This window comes from Mustela putorius, unplaced genomic scaffold, assembly GCF_011764305.1.
Source record: "Mustela putorius furo isolate JIRA1106 unplaced genomic scaffold, ASM1176430v1.1 tig00000095_pilon_pilon_pilon, whole genome shotgun sequence".
Classification (NCBI taxonomy): domain Eukaryota; kingdom Metazoa; phylum Chordata; class Mammalia; order Carnivora; family Mustelidae; genus Mustela; species Mustela putorius.
In genome coordinates, this window is record NW_025421280.1 from 36,206,388 (window position 1) to 36,224,402 (window position 18,015).

At 52.6% G+C, this 18,015-nt stretch overlaps 1 protein-coding gene across 3 annotated transcripts; it reads left to right on the forward strand.

Annotated features, from left to right (window-relative positions):
• Positions 1–5,349: 5,349 nt before the first annotated feature.
• MARCHF2 (membrane associated ring-CH-type finger 2) lies at positions 5,350–17,234 on the forward strand. Of its 3 annotated transcripts, none has more exons than XM_045085152.1 (5): positions 5,350–5,493; positions 8,909–9,136; positions 12,978–13,173; positions 14,535–14,744; positions 16,639–17,234. In XM_045085152.1, the coding sequence occupies exons 2-5, from the start codon at positions 8,961–8,963 to the stop codon at positions 16,795–16,797; spliced, it is 741 nt and encodes a 246-aa protein (XP_044941087.1). In that variant the 5' UTR covers positions 5,350–5,493; positions 8,909–8,960; the 3' UTR covers positions 16,798–17,234. The 3 variants fall into 3 exon arrangements, with proteins under 3 accessions (XP_044941087.1, XP_044941091.1, XP_004771715.1); XM_045085156.1 differs by lacking the exon at positions 5,350–5,493 and adding an exon at positions 5,517–5,853 and having other exon boundaries at positions 8,897–9,136; XM_004771658.2 differs by lacking the exon at positions 5,350–5,493 and adding an exon at positions 5,517–5,853.
• The last annotated feature ends 781 nt before the right edge of the window (positions 17,235–18,015 follow it).

The following is an 18,015-nucleotide window of genomic DNA, read 5'->3' on the forward strand; positions in this document are numbered from 1 at the left end:
TTGTCAATTTCTGAATTTCATAAGTTTCAAGATTTTGAACTGGTTCCCATGAAGGCTTCAAAAGTGACTGGTTTTTTTTTTGTTTGTTTGTTTTGTTTTTGAGTTAAAATGCATGGATTTACTCCTTCGTTGGGGACAAGCTTTCAAACAGTGTGCCGGATGGGAATGGAATTGGTTAGGAGGTATATGTTTGGGACTGGGTCTTGACTAGTGTGTATCTAGGAGTTAGCTTTCACATGGGGCAGGGGAGTGGAAAATGAGTAAATCTGGGACGCCTGGGTGGCTCAGTCATTGTCTCCCTTCAGGTGGGGTCATGATCCCAGCTCCAGGGATCAAGCCCCGCATCGGGCTCCTTGCTCAGTGGGAAGCCTGCTTCTCCCTCTCCCACTCCCTCTGCCTGTGTTCCCTCTCTCGATGTGTCTCTCTCTGTCAAATAAATAAAATCTTAAAAAAATTAGGGATATTGGTGTGCACTCATGGTTTTAAAGATGGGTGGATGGATGGATGGATGGGCAGATGGTATATAGGTAGATAAATGTCTATATATAGGTACATACGTACAAATGTATTGCAATGAGAAAAGTAAGAATTGATAATACAATAGCTGTGAGCACACCAGCACCCAGATCTTGATCTTTAATGGGGAACCAGGGCTTCCTGGAGAAATGGTTGCTTCTGGAGCTGGAACAGGCAAAAATACAAGAAAAAGCCACTTTGGAACACTTTGTTGAGCTAGTATATAAGGAAAAAAAATCAACATTTGGCAACCATTATCTGATTTAAAAAAAAAAAAAAAGGCGAGGTAACACGTCCATGCCACTCCCTTCTTCCTGCCTTGACTGAGGATGTGATGCCTGGAACCACGACAGCTGTCTCACTATCATGAGAAAAAGGTTAAGAGCCTCTCAGACCAGGGGTGCCTGGGTGGCTCAGTGGGTTAAGCTGCTGCCTTCAGCTCAGGTCATGATCTCAGGGTCCTGGGATCGAGTCATGCATCGGGCTCTCTGCTCAGCAGGGAGCCTGCTTCCCCCTCTCTCTCTGCCTACTTGTGATCTCTCTCTCTCTCTGTATCAAATAAATAAATAAAATCTTTTAAAAAAAATAAATAAACCTACCAGGAGAAGATTTGTTGAGGAACCAGAGATATCTGATCAATTTCAAAGAATTTTCCCATAAAGCACTATTGACAAGTGCAACATACTATCTCAGGCTGGAGACCTGGCAGACACTTTTTAACCAGGCTGGCATACTCAGTAATTGAAGAAATCAACATTCTATGCTTCCTAACATATGCACTGGGAACACTATCGCTTCTGCAGTTCCTTTTCCAAATGCACAAATCCTAACAAAATATTAGACAAACATAAACTGAGGAACTTTCTACAAAATAACTAGCTCATACTCTTCAAAACTATCAAGGTCATGAAAGACAAAGATGGAAGAACTATTGCAGCATGAACGACACCGGGGGGTAGAAAGACACAAAGTGTGATCGGGAATGGATGCCGGAGCTTTAAAGGACTCTATTGGAAACTTTGAATGGGCTTTGGGAATTACGTGGTAATATGGGATCAATGTTAATTTTCTGGCTTTGAAGGTGGTCCTGTGATGATGTGGACAAGCGTGCTTACACTTGAGAAACCTACACTGAGAAACAAAGAAAAATAGACACTGAAGGGGTGCCTGGCTGGCTTAGTCAGCAGAGCATGCAACTCTGATCTCGGAGTCATGAGTTCAAGCCCCACATGGGGGGGGGGGGTAGAGATTACTTAAAGAAATAAAGGGGCGCCTGGGTGGCTCAGTGGGTTAAGCCGCTGCCTTCGGCTCGGGTCATGATCTCAGGGTCCTGGGATCGAGTCCCGCATCGGGCTCTCTGCTCAGTGGGGAGCCTGCTTCCTCCTCTCCTCTCTCTGCCTGCCTCTCTGCCTACTTGTGATCTCTCTATGTCAAATAAATAAATAAAAAATCTTAAAAAAAAAGAAATAAAAGAAAATAAAATAATAAATAAACTTGAGACAATATTAAAAAAATATAAAGGGGGACTCTTGGATGGCTCAGTCAGTTAAGTGTCCACCTTCAGCTGAGGTCATGATCCCAGAGTCCTGGGTTGGAGCCCAGTGTCAGGCTCCCTGCTCAATGGGTAGTCTGCTTCTCCCTCTCCCTCTGCCTGCTTGTGCTCTCTCTCCTTCTCTGACAATTAAAATCTTTAAAAAAAATTAAATAAAAAAAGTAAAGGATTCGGGATGCCTGGCAGCTCATTCCATAGAGCCTGTGACTCCTGGTCTTAGGGTTGTGAGTTTGAACGCTACATTGGTGTGGAGCCTACTTAGAGATTTTTTTTTTAATTTTATTTTTACTAAAAATAAAGGATTCAGAAATGCTAACAATTGGGTAATTTGGGCAAAGGGTCTACGAGAGCTCTGTGTATTACTTCTGCAACTTTTATGATGTAAATTTGACATTAAAAAAAAAAAAAGTAAGCTCTAGGGGTGGCTCAGTGGGTTAAGCCTCTGCCTTCGGCTCAGGTCATGATCTCAGGGTCCTGGGATCAAGCCCCGCATCGGGCTCTCTGCTCAGCGAGGGGCCTGCTCCCCGCCCCCCACCTGCCTTTCTGCCTACTTTTGATCTCTCTGTCAGATAAATAAAATCTTTAAAAAATAAATAAATAAAAAGTAACCTCTATGCCCAATGTGGGACTTGAACTCACAACCCAAGATCAAGAGTGACATGTTCTGGGGCGCCTGGGTGACTCAGTGGGTTAAGCCACTGCCTTCGGCTCAGGTCATGATCTCAGGGTCCTGGGATCAGCCCCGCATTGGGGGTCTCTGCTCAGCGGGGAGCCTGCTTCCCTCCCTCTCTCTGCCTGCCTCTCCATCTATTTGTGATTTCTGTCAAATAAATACATAAAAAATCTTTAAAAAATAAAAAGAGTGACATGTTCTACTCAGAGTCAGCTAGGTGCCCCAATGTTATTCTAATATTTTTTTTAAAGGATTTTATTTATTTGACAGAGAGAAAGACAGAGAGAGAGGGAATACAAGCATGGGGAGTGGGAGAGGGAGAAGCAGGCTCCCCACTGAGTGGGGGGTGGGCAACAGGGGGCTCAATCTCAGGACCCTGGGACCAGGACCAGAGCCAAAGGCAGATGCTTAATGACTGAGCCACCAAGGCACCCCAATGTCTTTGGATCTACTGTAGTCATTACTCTTACTGAAGGGCAAATTATTCCACTTGTGGCCAGTGAGAGCTTTTTTTAGTTGACTCCCATTACTAGGTAATAATGTCTTGGAGAACACCTGTGCTTTCTGGTGTATCATATTGTGCCAGGTTCATCTTGTACATTTCCTGCCCCAGACCCAGAACCAGATATTTCCCCAAAGTTCCCTGGTTCATTCAACTGGAAGTGATATTTAGAGACTATGATCTGGGCTTAAGGAGTGCTAATGGCAACAAAGTCAGTCTTTGTTTCAGATCTTTTCAGTGGACAGAGCTAGGAAATGTTTGCTTTTTTGCAAAGATAAAATATACTGTGACACTCCCGATTCAAGTTCAAGGTTACAGGGTTTTTACTAACATAATTAACTGTATATCTGTATCTCCTTCACTCCCTCTTAAAATCCCAGTCTTTGACATCATAAGAACTTCTTTGCTTTTGCTTTATCCCATACTAAATATGCAACAGGCTCAGGATAACAATTGCAACATCACCATCAAAAATATAGTAGTGGTATGTAGGGTCAAATTGTTGTGTTTTGAAATCACTAGGCATTCATCTCTTTCTTGTTTCGTCACCAACTGGATACAGAAGTTCCTTTGTTTTATTTTCATTTTTAGGGCTATCTATACATTTTCAACTTTGTTTTATAATGATATACCATATTTTATGTGGTTGTAAAGCCAAATATATAAAACAAGGTACATTTTTACAAGTCTAACTTGTATCTCTGTCCCCTTCCTCTACTTCTGCTAACCTTTTAAGCAATGTTATGATTTATCTTTTCACTTTTGAAAAATAAAGCTAGTACAACACAACAGAATGTAACTGAGGTAACTGAATTGCTCTATATATTCCATAGAGGGCGGGCAGGAGGGGAGAGGAGTACTGAGGCAATTCTCCATCCTACCTTGGACTCTGCATGTACCTGAACTCTCTGCCTAGGATTCTTCTACCCTCTTTCTCTCTTAGTTCACCTCTATTCTGTGTCAGTTGTGAGTTCAATTGCTTCATCCTAAAGGAAGTATTTTTGGACTTTCCAAATTATTCCATGATATGTCCTCCCCACACTTAATACAATTTATCATTTTTGTCATTAATAATTAATTACACAATTGGTTAATTCCCTAGATTAAGGCAACAATATTTGTCCTACTCAACCCTGTGTCCCCAGAGCCTAGGACAGTGCCTGCCTCATAACAAGTCTCTCTCTTTTTTTTTTTTTTTAAAGATTTTATTTATTTACTTGAGAGAGAGACACTGAGAGAGAGCATTAACGAGGAGAAGGTCAGAGAGAGAAGCAGACTCCCCATGGAGCTGGGAGCCTGATGCGGGACTCGATCCCCGGACTCCAGGATCATGACCTGAGCTGAAGGCAGTCGTCCAACCAACTGAGCCACCCAGGCGTCCCAAGTCTCTCTCTTTTTTTTTAAGATTTTTTTTTAAAGATTTTATTTATTTATTTGACAGAGAGAGATCACAAGCAGGCAGAGAGGCAGGCAGAGAGAGAGGAAGGGAAGCAGGCTCCCTGCCGAGCAGAGAGCCCTATACGGGACTCGATTCCAGGATCCTGAGATCATGACCTGAGCCGAAGGCAGAGGCTTTAACCCAGGCGCCCCCATAACAAGCCTCTTATTGATGTTTACTACACCGAGTGAATGAACTTACTGCATGAATGAATGAGCAAGTGAATGATGAGTGGCGTTAGCTTCAGGCTTTTCCACGCCCCCTAACCTCTCTAGACTATCGTTTTCCCCTCTGTAAAGTGTGATCATACGGTTCCTCTCTCCTCCCCTCCCAGAATTAATGAGAAGCATAAGGGAGGTGATGGACACTTACAAATCCCTTAGCTGGGTGTCACGTTCAAGTCTGTAACGGTTAGCTAGCACTGGTCGTCGGCAGGTGGCGCCACCAACCCCGCTCGTGCTCCCTGCCGGGATGGGGCGGGGACAGGGTTGGGGGTGGAGCCGGAGCTGGGGGCGGAGTTAAGACGCGGCGGGGGCGGAGCCAGCAGCTGCGGCGCCGCGGGGCCTGTGCGGCCCAGGACGTCCCTGTCGCCTCCGGCCCCGCCTTCCAGGGCGGGACGTGCACGGGGATTGGCTAGTGCGGGCGAGAGGCAGTAGCCATTGGCCCGTGGCACCGTCGGCTCGGCGGGCGGTGTCCGGACGCAGGTGCCGGCCGGAGCGGAGCTAGCGGCGCTGACGGGACCGGCCGGGCCGGGACCGGGGCCGGGGCTAGAGGAGGGGCCTGCGCGGCCGCCCGGCCCGGCCGCGGGTCAGGTAGGCACGGGCGGGTAGGGGGGAGCGCGGGTCCGCGGGCCGCCCCCGGGTTCGAGGCCCGAACCTGGCTCTCGAGCGGGACGCTCAGGCTCAGACCCTCGGCCTCAGCCTTCCCCGGAACGGGGGATCGCAGTTCCCGTCTCGAGCACGGCGGGAGGTCCCCGAGGCCCGGCACACAGTAGGTGCCTCTCCGAGCCTCGGTTTCCCCTTCTGTGAAACCGGGTCGTCCCAGCGCCCACCCGGTGGCGCTTGTTGGGAGAATTCAGAAGGTGGCGGGCGAGGAAAGACCCTCGCACACGGGAGGCTGTCCGGAAGCGCCTTCCCCAGCCTCCTTCCCAGCGCGGCTCTGCCGGGAAGATAGTAAGTATTACAGTGACCCACGTACTGTCTACAAAGGACTTGCTTAGCGGACTGCCTGGCTGTTAGTGGGTGCTCAGACCAGGGGAGCCAGAATTTATACGATTCGCTTATTTAGTCTTCTAGGGACCAGAATAGGTGGAAGTACTAGAAATGTTCCCTGTTACACAAATGAAGAAATCGAGGCACAGAGGTCTTTTCCCTTGGGGCCATACAGCAAAAGAGGGCAGAGCTGGGCTTCAGCCTGGCCTCCAGCGCGGGGCCATGCAGGGACTGAAGGACCCCCAGGAGCCTCTCTCCGGTGAGCGAAGAGGAATGAATGCATTTCACAGGCTCCACATTTCTTCTAAAAATAAGAGCAGCATTTACTGCGCACTTACTGTGTGCCAAGCAGTGACCGTGGCTTGTGTCCTCAAAGCCTCTAATAGCTCTGTAAGCTGATGACAATAACTGTGAAGAAGAGCTAATATTTACTGACTTCTTAGTAATTAGGGGTGAATGAACTGGGTTTTGTTATGACCTCCATTTTACAGATGAGAAAACTGAGGCCCAGAGAGTGAAGCCGTTGGCGGGCCTAGGCACCGTTACGGCCCTCTGACTCCTCTCCCTATAGTTTCTTCCTCCGAGGGAAACGAGGCTGAGCAGGCTGCTCAGAGGCTGCATTTCCCCAGCGCCTCCCACACCCACCCTCTGTGGGCCTAGACAAGGACAGGCTTTGCTGGGGGAATTGAGCCTCAGGGCTCCTTCTCAAGAAGTCCTTCAGCACAGTCCACCAGCTCCATCTTAACTTACTTGACAAAAGAGAAGGATGAGGCCCAGAGAGGCAAAGTGGCTTGTCCCTGGACACACAGCATCAGTGACAGAATCAAGACTTGAAGGAATCCAGGTCTTTGGAGTCCCAGAGCCACTCACTGGACTAAGTTCAGATCTTGCTATGGTCCCTTCTTCATGGTGTGATCTTGGGCAAGTGGCTGCCCCTCTCTGAGCCTCGGTCTCCTCACCCATCAAATGGGGGTAATTACTAGACTTGTGTCATAGATTAGTTGTGAAGACTCGGTGAAATTTATCCCCCAGGCACTGGGCCAAGTTCACTTGAGGCATCGGCTCACTCGCCCAGCCCAGCAGCCCCAGAGCTGAGTCCAGCCTTGAGTCTGGCTCCCTTCAAGCCCCAGCTTCTGTGGTTTGTGCAAACCTCTGGCCTCCAGACATCCCTGATTCCCACCACGGGCCCTGGAAGATCAAGGTGTGGGGGTTAGGAGGGTTCTTCTCCCCCCTTGCTCTTACAGAGAGTAGGGGCTGAGAAATGAAACGCAACAACTTTGTGCCAGCGACGGCAGAGGGCACGTCCAACCCGGTCCCCCCTTCCCAGAGCTCGTCCCCCCTTCCCAGAGCTCACCGGGGGTGAAGAAATAAGAGCGCTTCAGGGAGGGGCACATTCCATGAACACAATAATGTGGTCACCAATGGCACTTTGGCCAGTGTGGTCATGGAAGAGGGCCTCTCCGGGCAGGTGATCTTTGAAGGGGACACTTAGGGCAAGTGTTTAGAGTTTAGCATTCAGCGAGCTTCTCATACTCAGCCTGCAGTAGTCCTTAATGAACTGTGGTTGCTGTCGTAATTCTGGTGATTTTCAGTCCTTGCTTTAGCAGACTTACTGGTGAGTTCCCTCCCCGACTCCCAGGAACAGAAATGGCAGAACTCAATATACAGGAGCTGTGATGATCTTTGGAGCGCCCAATTCCCTGCAGTAAGGTTAAGGCTGATGCTTGGGGGGTGGGAAGAATGGAGTCCCCACTTCGTACATTCTATTGGAGAGCCCAGAGGCTTCCCTGTTGACCTCTGAGCCGGAAGTTGCTCGGGAGGGACAGCCGCGTACACAACACGCCAAGCTCCTGCCACTGCTGCCCTGAGGATGTTATCTGGGCCGTGCAGTCTTCCTCCCCGCTTCTCCTGCCTCGGGGCTGATATCTGCTTATCTGGCTGGCAATGACCCAATTGTGGAGGCTCCGAAGGGCACGGTGGGCCAGGAAGGCTTCTGGCTGAACTGTTCAGACGGTACTGATCATTGCCAGATCATGGCCTTGGTGCAAAGAGTTAGTGAATCACTTAGGCTGGCTTTTCCCCTTCTCTCTTAGGGGTCAGATTTGGCCAGCAGGGGTTGGTAAAATCTGCCCGGGGGGTGAGTTTGCTGGCGTCTCTGGACTGCAGCTCTTGGAGACAGAGGCTGGAGGATAAGACAGGCTCAGCCCAGGGACCCTGGCTCCAGGTTTGCTGCTGCCTCTGTTACTTCCAGGAAGTTCTCAAGGGAAACACACAAAGTCTTACTGGCTCCTTCTGGGTTGGGGGTGAAGGCTGCCAAGGGTTCCTTTTGGTGGAGCAGACCCTAGGTAGGGGGTAGGGCGAAGAATATTGCTGAGGTCCCCCCACCCAGAGCAGACTTAAGGTTGCTCCCTAAGTCTCTGGTCATCTTCCACTGCTTCTCCACGAGGACATGGGCATGTCTTGGAGCACCTGCTCCATCAGGAACAGAGGCTGCCGAGAGCCCCCCAGCCTGCACCATTTTCCTGATTGCCTGACAAGTCAAGGAGGTATCAGACGATGTCCTGTCCTGGTCTGTTCGGCCACGTTTCTAGCTCGGTTCTGCCCCACTCCAAGGCAGGCTCACATGCTCTGAGCCCAGCCCCAGAAATCCAGTCCATGGAGAACAAGTGTCTAGGTTGTTGGCGGGCATGGTTCTAGCCCAGGAAAGCCCCAAGCAGAGAGCCTGGCACACAGCAGGCACTCAGTACCTGTTCGGGGCTCTCACCATGTCTGGAGACGTGGTGCTGGGGGTGGCCTCCAAGCCTTGAGGGCTGGACCTGGCTGGCCTTTCTCAGGAGGCCCCCTCCTGTGCATCAGGCCTGGGCTGAGTTGCAAGTAGCATCCCATTGAATCCCCCATTTTACAGATTGGGCAACTGAGGCTCCGAGACCTGGATTCGAATGCCAGTTGGTATTTGGCTTGATAACCTTAACCTCCCTTAACCTTGCCCTTAACCTCCCTGCTGGCCTCTCCCCAGGCTCCTGGGACCATGGGCCTCGGGCCCTGAGGACACAGGGCTCCTTGTGGCCATGACGACGGGTGACTGCTGCCACCTCCCTGGCTCGCTGTGTGACTGCTCTGGCAGCCCTGCCTTCTCCAAGGTCGTGGAGGCCACTGGCCTTGGGCCACCCCAGTACGTGGCGCAGGTGACTTCAAGGGATGGCCTGCTCCTCTCAACTGTCATCCGAGCCTTGGATACGTCCAGGTGAGTGGCAACCAAGCAGGGCTCTTTGCTGTCACTCGCTTTACTCCCTGGGCCAAGCGATTTTCTCCCGGTCTGCGGTCAGAAATCCAGTTGTCTAGAGGGTCCGGGGGGGGCAAACAAACCAGAGAAAGGGGCCTCAGTCTTAACTGCCCTGCAGACACAGAGGCCTGGCTGGCCGGGTCCGGTTCTCCAGGAAAAACAGAAATCCCAGGTTGCTGGGTGAAATCTGGAGATTAGACCGTGGGGAGCAGCTCCTAGTTTGGAGAAACATGATAAGGGAGCGATTCACGGTGCAGGCTGAGGATTCACAGCACCAGGGGTCAAATCCTGCCCGGCAGCCCCCTCCTTCTGGGACCCTGGACAAGTTCCTTTACCTTAGTCTCTTGGAGATGGGGACACCTTCCTCATTGCATTGTTCCGAGAGTCCCTTGCCATGTGGTCCACCTCCGGTGTCTGTCCACGGGTTTGCCACCTCATCTGCCTTTGATAAAAGTAGTTAAGCCCCAGTGTGGGCCTTCCAGACCCCCTGTGAGCTACGCCTGCCTGGTTCGCCAATCTGTCATCACTTCCAAGGAAAAGAGCTTGAAGTAAACCCTTCAAATCTGAATCTGAATCCATTTTAACTCGTTCGGATTTCAGACACAAATCGGAATCCGTTTTCCCTCATTTGGATTTAAAACAGCCGCTAGCTTGGCTAAGAGAACGAGACTCTGGGGGATGTCTTTTTCTTTTTAATTTTTCAAGTGTTCTGGCGTTGCCATTAGGTTTATCTGCTGAGATTTCATTCCTAAGTTCTTTTCCAGGTTTTTTGTTTTTTGTGTTTTTTTTTTCATTATGGTAAAATATAGATAATCTAAGGTGTGCCAGTGTAACCTCAGACTGTTGGGCAGCCGCCCACTACCACCCGTCTCTAGAACTTTCTCGTCTTCCCAAACTGAACCTCTGTCGCCCTGAAGCACGAACTCCCTGCCCCCTCCCCCACCCTGTGCCCACCATCGCCTCTCTGTCTCTGTGAATGGGACTCCTCCAGGGAGCTCCTGGGAGTCCACAGTATTCATCTTTCTGCGACCAGCTTGTTTCACCGAGCTTTGCGTCATCAGGATTCACTCGTGTTGTGGCTTGTGTCAGAATTAAGTCATAAGCTGTTCATTCCAACATCAAAAGAAGCCCCTGGGAGACCTCGAAGTGCTTTGGAGGGAGCTCACTGCCATTCACCCTCCAAGTCTTTGCCGGGCGTCACTTCCTCCAGGAAGCCTCACTCAAGCCCAGATGATATGGCGGGTCTCCTAGGCCTCCTCTGGGGTGTGGGGTTTTATGCCCTCATCCCTGTCAGTGCTCTTGAAGGCAAGACAGAGTCTGTGCCGGGTAAGCCAGGCTGGGAGCGAGGGGACATTTGGTGGGGTAGGGGGCCTGGGAAGAGGCTGACCAAAGCTAGGAGGGTCTCCCTACATGGGGCGTCTGAGGGGCACTAAGTGCCATCCCCACTTCCCTACCGTTCCCTTCTGACACCTGGGAAAACCAAGGCCCAGAGGGAGGCTGATACCTGCTTGTGTCCCTGAGCATTGCTGAGGCTTAAACCTAGGGCTCCTGCTGGGGTTGGAAGGGGGGAAGCTCGTTCAGTCCCACCAACTAGTCTTGCAGTCCTCAGAAACAGGACAAGTGGCAGGGAGCAGAGAGTCCCTCTGTGACCCCACGGATGGTCAGGACAGCCATGCCCCCGAGACCACTACGCCCTCTCTATTTGCTTCTTGGCCTCTTTGCTCATGGCTCCTCCCCTCTGAATTTTTTTTTTTTTCCTTTCTTTTTAAAGTCATCTGTCCCCAGCACGGGGCTGGAACTCATGACCCCAAGATCAAGAGTCACAGCCTCTGCAGGCTGAGCCAGCCACGGGCCCCTCCCCTCTGAGTTTTGATCCTGCTCATCCCAAACCCGCTGATGAGGCTGAGGACCCGGGCAGATCCACCCTCCCCGAGAGAAGGCTGCTGTTTGCCCGCAGTGTTCTCATCCTTCAGCCTTTGGCGCTCTGCCCACCAGTGCCAGAGCGAGCCCGGGCCGTCCTCGAAGCTTCCCAGAGCATTTCTGCAGCCCTGACCCTTCCCCTGCTGCCTCTTCCCCGTGGCTTCTGCCGGCTTCCTTGCCCACACTCTCCTTTCTCTTGCTCTTGGAGTGTGCCCTGGGCAGCCCCACTGAGGCTCCCCACCTCCACCCCTGGCCCATTTCCTTCTCATCTGTGCCGTTTGCGCTATTAACCTGCCAGAATTTCATGAGTGAAGTCCATTTCTCTTGTTCTGCTTCCTGGAGCAGGCAGCATGGTATAGGCTGTAAGGGGGCCCCAGAGCAAGACGTCCTGGGTTTACACCCCGGCTTCGCGGGCTACTAGCAGTGTGAGTTCACGCACACGGGGTCACCCCTTGGGGCCTCAGTTTCCCCATCCGTGAAAGGAGGGCAAAAGAGCACCTTCCTCGCAGGTTCCCTGGGAGAGTAACAGAGTCGTCCACGTGCTGCACTTGGAACAGGGCCCAGTCCTTAACAAGTGCTCCGCAAGAAGTCAGGTTTCATTTTGTCTTGTTTTCTCTGAAGTGGCTTTTCCAAAAAAAGTAGGGTTCCCTGGGACAAACCCCAAACTGACATGGCTCTTCCTCAAAGTTCTCGTCCCTTCCACTTCCCGGGGTTGGCTTCCGGAGCAGGGATTCCTTTCCTGCTAACTCTGGGCGGGGGCGTTATGGGATCAGGGTGGAGCCCCGTACAGCCTTGGACACGGTGGAGGACGGCAGAAGGTAGCCGTGACGGGTCCGCGCGTGGCTTTGGCTTCAAAGCCCCACAGCAGAAGACGCTGAGGAGAGGATAGAAAATAGTTTCTGAGGGGAAACTGCTGTCATCTGGGAAGCAGCCCTCCTGGTCTGCCTCCTTTGAGTGTTCCTGCAGTCCACTCTCTGGGCAGAAATGTCTGGAAAACAATGACTCATGTGCTGGACAGCCTCTGAGCCCACCAAGGCCACACCCCCAGCCCTGAGCTGCCCCAGGAAGGACCCGGTATCCCCAGAGACCAGGCTGGGGCTGAGGCTTCCCTGAAGCGGCTTCCTGTGGATGTTTGTTATGTCTTCTGAGCCCCCCTAAAACATAAGAGCAGGGGAACTACTCTCCTTGGATGCACAGGTTTCTCAGGTAGCATGGCCTTCAGGTGTGGCTAGATCCAGAGCCTGTGGTGGTGTCCTTGAGAATCTGTCTTTCCCTGTTGCTTGGCTCTGCTTTTCTCTGTTTGGCACCATTCACAGACTCCACGTGGGGACCAGACGCTGCCATCAGCTCCTGACTTACATCAGCCTTGCTGTCTCTAGTTCTGGAATTGGAGGGTGTGGGGGTGGGAAGAATTTCAGGAATTAATTCACAGTGACTCCGATTGCTTCGCACATGCCTTTCCCTGAATCAGTCCCGGTGACCAGGGGTGTGTGGTGTTCTAACCGGTCAGGCCTGAGGTCATCAGGAGTGTTGTCAGCTCTGCTCTAGTCCTCAAGGACTGAGAATTGTTGGTTGCCCAGAACAGTTAAGGGAGTATTTCAGGAAAAGGAGGAGCAGACGTTAGATGGGCGTGTATAAGAGGTGCTTACCCTGGGCCAGAAATGGGCCACAGGAACCCAGGGAGGGAGCACATGGCTACAGTTTTGGGAATTTGGGAGAGCTTTACTAAGGAAAGGAGGTCTGGAGCTGGGCGTTGAAGGATGAGTAGGAGTTTGCCAAGTGGCAGCATAGGGGCAATGCTGAGCCTGTGATCCAGTGGGTGGCAGAGCAGGCATAGGCAGGAGGCTTGCTTATTAGTCATGTGCTCTGTCTCTGTGTCTAGCGATGGTCCCTTCTGCCGGATCTGCCACGAGGGAGCAAATGGGGAGAGCCTGCTCTCTCCATGTGGTTGCACTGGCACGCTGGGTGCCGTTCACAAGAGCTGTCTGGAGAGGTGGCTTTCCTCGTCCAACACCAGCTACTGTGAGCTGTGCCACACGGAGTTTGCAGTGGAGAAGCGGCCCCGACCCCTCACAGAGGTATGCTTGGGAGCCCCAGGTTGGAGCGGGCAGAGGGAAGGCAGACAGGCCTAGGGTCGGAGGAGGGGACTGCCCAGGAATATCCTTCTCTATAGAGTCAACCTCCTTCCCCACCACCTCCCCCTATGGTAGTGGGGGTGGGGAACCAGGCCCGAGACCCTGTACCCGCTCCCTGTTCAGTCACCCCTAAAGTTGAGACCTGAAGAATGAGGAGTTAGTAATGCCAAGGACCCAACCTGGGGAAGGGCTGTCCTGGCAGAGTGCACAAGTGCAAAGGCCCTGAGGCCAGGAAGAGTTTAGCATTCCTGTTGAAGTCTGGGTGGCTGGAGTGGAGCGAGTTACCAGAGACGACCGTGGCAGCTACTCCGGGCTTTGTGGGCTCTGCCCAGGAGCTTAGACCTCAGCCTGAGTGGCATGGGTCAGGACTGAGATCAGCATTCTCGGGTGTGGTGGGTGCTGCACTGCCCCCCAGAGCTCTGCTGGCTGCATGGATGCCCTCTGGACTCCTCTGGGCCTGACTTAGAAAGGCCCCTGGCCCGCCCAGGGGGACAGTGGGGGGGCCCTGGGGGTGGGATCTAGGAGAAGAGTGAGATGTAGGAGAGGCAGCACCCCTCTCCCTTTGCCCTGCCGTCCAGCCACACGGGCCTCCTCCCTGCTGTACTCTGCCCAGGCCACACACTCCCGAATCAGGGCCCCATATTTGCTGCTCTGCTGCCTGGGGTGTCGTCCCCCCACACACCCCCCGCCCTGTTCTTCATGTGGCTGCTTCTGCTCATTCGGTTCAACTCATGGTCCCCTCCTCAGCAAGGCCATCCCCTCCCCAACCATGCACCCCATTTCATACCTCTTGCACCAGCTCAGGAGCTCCAGAAGGGCAGGGACCCTTCTGTTCTGCTCACCCGAATTATCATCAGTGAAGCCCACTTCTCTCGCCCCTTCCTCTGTGGTGGGCTGTGGAGCTCAGCATCCATGGGTGCACGGGCCCTGCAGCCAGACCCCCCTGCTCCCCAGCTTGCAGTCCTGGCTCTGTGGGTGACTAGTTGTGTGACTAGTGGTGTGGGCTGGCACAAATGTGTCCGTCCCTCTGTGCGCTCTCAGTTCCCCCATCTGTACAATGGGGGCACCTAGCAGGGCCCGGGAGCTCATTGTAGGCTCAGTAAATATGTGAAGGAAGGAGAGGACAGAGGGAAACACCCGGGGTGGGGGGGACGCTGGTCCCGCAGGACCCACCCAGCGCCTTGCCGGGTCTGCAGGCAGATACGCAATGCCTGGAGGTCCCGCGCCCCATCCCTAGGCCGGGGGTCTCATGGGAGGGCCATATGAAGCCCACTTCAGCAGCTCCTCCCCGCACCCCCCTGCAGTGGCTGAAGGACCCAGGGCCTCGGACAGAGAAGCGGACGCTGTGCTGTGACATGGTATGCTTCCTGTTCATCACGCCGCTGGCTGCCATCTCGGGCTGGCTGTGCCTGCGCGGCGCCCAGGACCACCTCCGGCTCCACAGCCGGCTCGAGGCCGTGGGGCTCATCGCGCTCACCATTGCCCTGTTTACCATCTATGTCCTCTGGACGCTGGTGAGTGGCTGCCGGCTGGAGGCATCTGGGGGTCTCTGGTTCAGGGCAGGCAGGCCAGGGGTTTGGGCAATGGCTTGGGGGCCAAGTTCGGGCAGTTCTCTGACCCGGTGACATTTAAACCCTTCCAAGAAGCTGTCCCACTTCAGTCCCACTCTAAGACAAACAGAAAGGGAACTCCTTGCTCCGTGCCACTGACCCCTGCCCTTTATAGGGTCCCAAATTGCTCTGCCCGGGGCGAAGCAATTCCTGGCATCTCATGGAGCTCCACATTCTGAGCCCGACCAAGGGCCAGGGAAGCCACGAGTCAGGTGTGAGCTCGGCTCCTGAAAGATGAGGACGCCTGACCGGCGGTGTCGGGCATAGGTCTGGCCTTCCACAAGCCCAGCAGGACCAGCTGGGGTCAGGGGACAGGGAGGGCAGGAGGAGGAGAGGAAGAGCGAGCCCAGAAGAGCGCGAGGGAAAGAGCAGGAGAAGCAGAAGGACAGACAGACAGGAAGCGAAAGACGTGAAGAGGGAAGTCCACTGGGTTCGAGAGGGACTGGACTGGCAGCCATTAGGACCCCCGCCTGGAGAGGAGCCCCCAGTCTCCCCTCTTAAGGATAACCACTGTTGTCTAGCTGTGGGCGCGATCCCTGCTCCAAAAGTAGTGGGTATCCATTAACAGTTTTTTTTTTTTTTTTTAATGCAAACAGCATGAAACCATACCTACGGCTTCATAGTCTGCTTGCTTTCACTTTGCTAACGTCCTTTAAAAAGAAAAGGCAGTCACCCAACAGTTATTCATGGTCTGGATGTACAGTATTTATTTAACTAATCCCTTTTGATGGACACCGGGATTCTTTCTCATGTTTTCTTCCCCTTCTTTTTTTTTTTTTTTTTTTTTTGCTGTTATGAACAGTGCATTGAGCACCACCTGTGCAAATGCCTTCTTGTGATCAAAGACTACGAACCACTGACATTGGTTTAAAAAATATTTTTTTTTATAGACTCTGTTGGGTCAGTTTCAGGTTCACAGCGAAACTGAGAAGAGGGTACACAGAGTTGTCATATACCCCCAACCCCATCCTGTGCCACCCCATCAGTGTGCCACCAGAGGGGCCCCTTTGTTACAACAGAGGGACCTACATTGACACATCACTGTCCTCTAGAGCCCGTGGCTTCCATTACGGTTCATACTTGGTGCTGTACATTCTCTGGGGTTTGGACAGATGGAGGATGAATGTAGCCACCATTATGGTAACCTACATAGTAATTCCACTGCCCTAAAAGTCCTCTGGGCTCCATCTGTTCGTCCCTGCCCCCCACCCTCCAGCTCCTGGCACCACTGGTCTTTGTGTCGTCTCCATAGTTTCATCCTTATAGAATGTCAGAGTTGGAATCAGATAGTGTGTAGCCTTCCATACTGGGTTCTTTCCCTAGTAACCTGCATCTGAGGTTCTTCCATGTCTTTTCACGGCCAGAGAGCTCATTTCTTTTTAGCACTGGCTAATCTTCCCTTGTCTGGATGTCCCTATCTGTCCACTCATCTCCTGAAGGACTTCTTGCTGGCTTCCAAGTTCGGGCAGTTCTCTGACCCGGTGACATTTAAACCCTTCCAAGAAGCTGTCCCACTTCAGTCCCACTCTAAGACAAACAGAAAGGGAACTCCTTGCTCCGTGCCGCTGACCCCTGCCCTTTATAGGGTCCCAAATGCCAGTGGGGAGTTTTCCCTGGAGAGTGAACGGGTGTGTGTACGCAGTCCGAATGAGAAATGTATGAATGCAGTCTCTGTTTCTGGAAGCAGGAGCCCGGCCCTGGTTTGGGCCAAAGCAGGTGCCACCTGGGCTCACCTTCCCTCCCCTGGGGGCGGAGACCAGAGTCTGGCATTCGTCCCCCACTCCCCGCTGCCCTGCAGGTCTCCTTCCGCTACCACTGCCAGCTGTACTCAGAGTGGAGAAGGACCAACCAGAAAGTTCGCCTGAAGATCCGTGATGCAGACGGCTCTGAGGGCACACAGCACTCCTCACTGGCAGCTGGACTCCTGAAGAAGGTGGCAGACGAGACACCAGTGTGAAGGCTGGGCTGGCAGGGCCAGAGGCAGCTGGTGATGCCCTGGTATTTGGAAGGATGAAATTGCCCGACCTTTCCTGCACGGCCGGAATGCTTCTTAGGCCAAGAGACACCAAGCGGAGCTGATTTCTGTGATCCCACATGAAGACATTCTCCAGTTGTTTTGCACACTGTGGTACATGAGAACAGATGGACGTGGTCCTGAGCTTCGGACAGAGCAGGCACCCTGATCTCGTTCTGAGGTCCACCCGGCCCCCTAGGGGCCAGCAGCCACGGCCATAGGTGAACCAGGGCGCCCACGGGGCTGGGAGGTTCCGCAAGCTTCTTGCACTTCTCTGCACCTGGCAGGCTCGCTTTCCTGGCACCCCTTGACTTTATAAAGTTGCACTGCGTTTCAAAAACCCACCCTGAATGAATAAAAGGAGCCCTTGCTGGACAAAATGGACTTGTCAGTTACATTTCTGAGCCGAGGCCTTGAAGGGAGGCACCTGGGACCTACAGGGCATCAGGCTAAAGAAACACAATGGACCCTCACTCAGCTGGTTTTGAGGGATCTGTTGTGTACGCCTGGAAGACACAAAGCCGGAGTTTTTGAGCAAAGAGCAGGTGGTGGCAGGGTCATATAATAAATGATTTCAAGTAAATACACGTAAGAAGAACAGTTTCCATCTATTTTGCATCTAGAGCGGTCCAGTTATCATGCCGGGCCCTTTCACACTCCAAATCACTAATGTCTGTACTTAGCGAGGGTGACCTGTGTCTGAGTCTTCATAGGTGTCTTCCCTCTGCCCATCCTTAGCGGCAGGAATGGCTCTTACCCCCATTTTACAGAGAAGACCGAGGCTCAGAGCAGGGAAGCTTTTGTCTGAGGCCCCAAGGCTCTAGGAAGTAGAGTTAGGGTTGATCCCCGGGGCCACACAGGTCTAGTGCCGAGCATTCTGCATAAAAGCAGCAGAATACAGTCATGCTAGCAGAGGCATCCACTTCTTGAGCTCTTTCTGAGCTTTCTACATTTGAGGGTTCACTCCATGGAGCCACAGTTATTACTCAGAGCAGATCCAAAAGGTGGGTTCCGGGGCTCTCTTGTGAATCCCATTTGCAGATAAGCAAACAGAGGCTCAGAGCAGTGGGTTACTCACCCAAGGCCACACATCCCTGATGGGCTCAGCACAGTGTCTGGTGTTTTCTCGTTTGCTGCGTGACTGACTGTGGGGTCACCCGT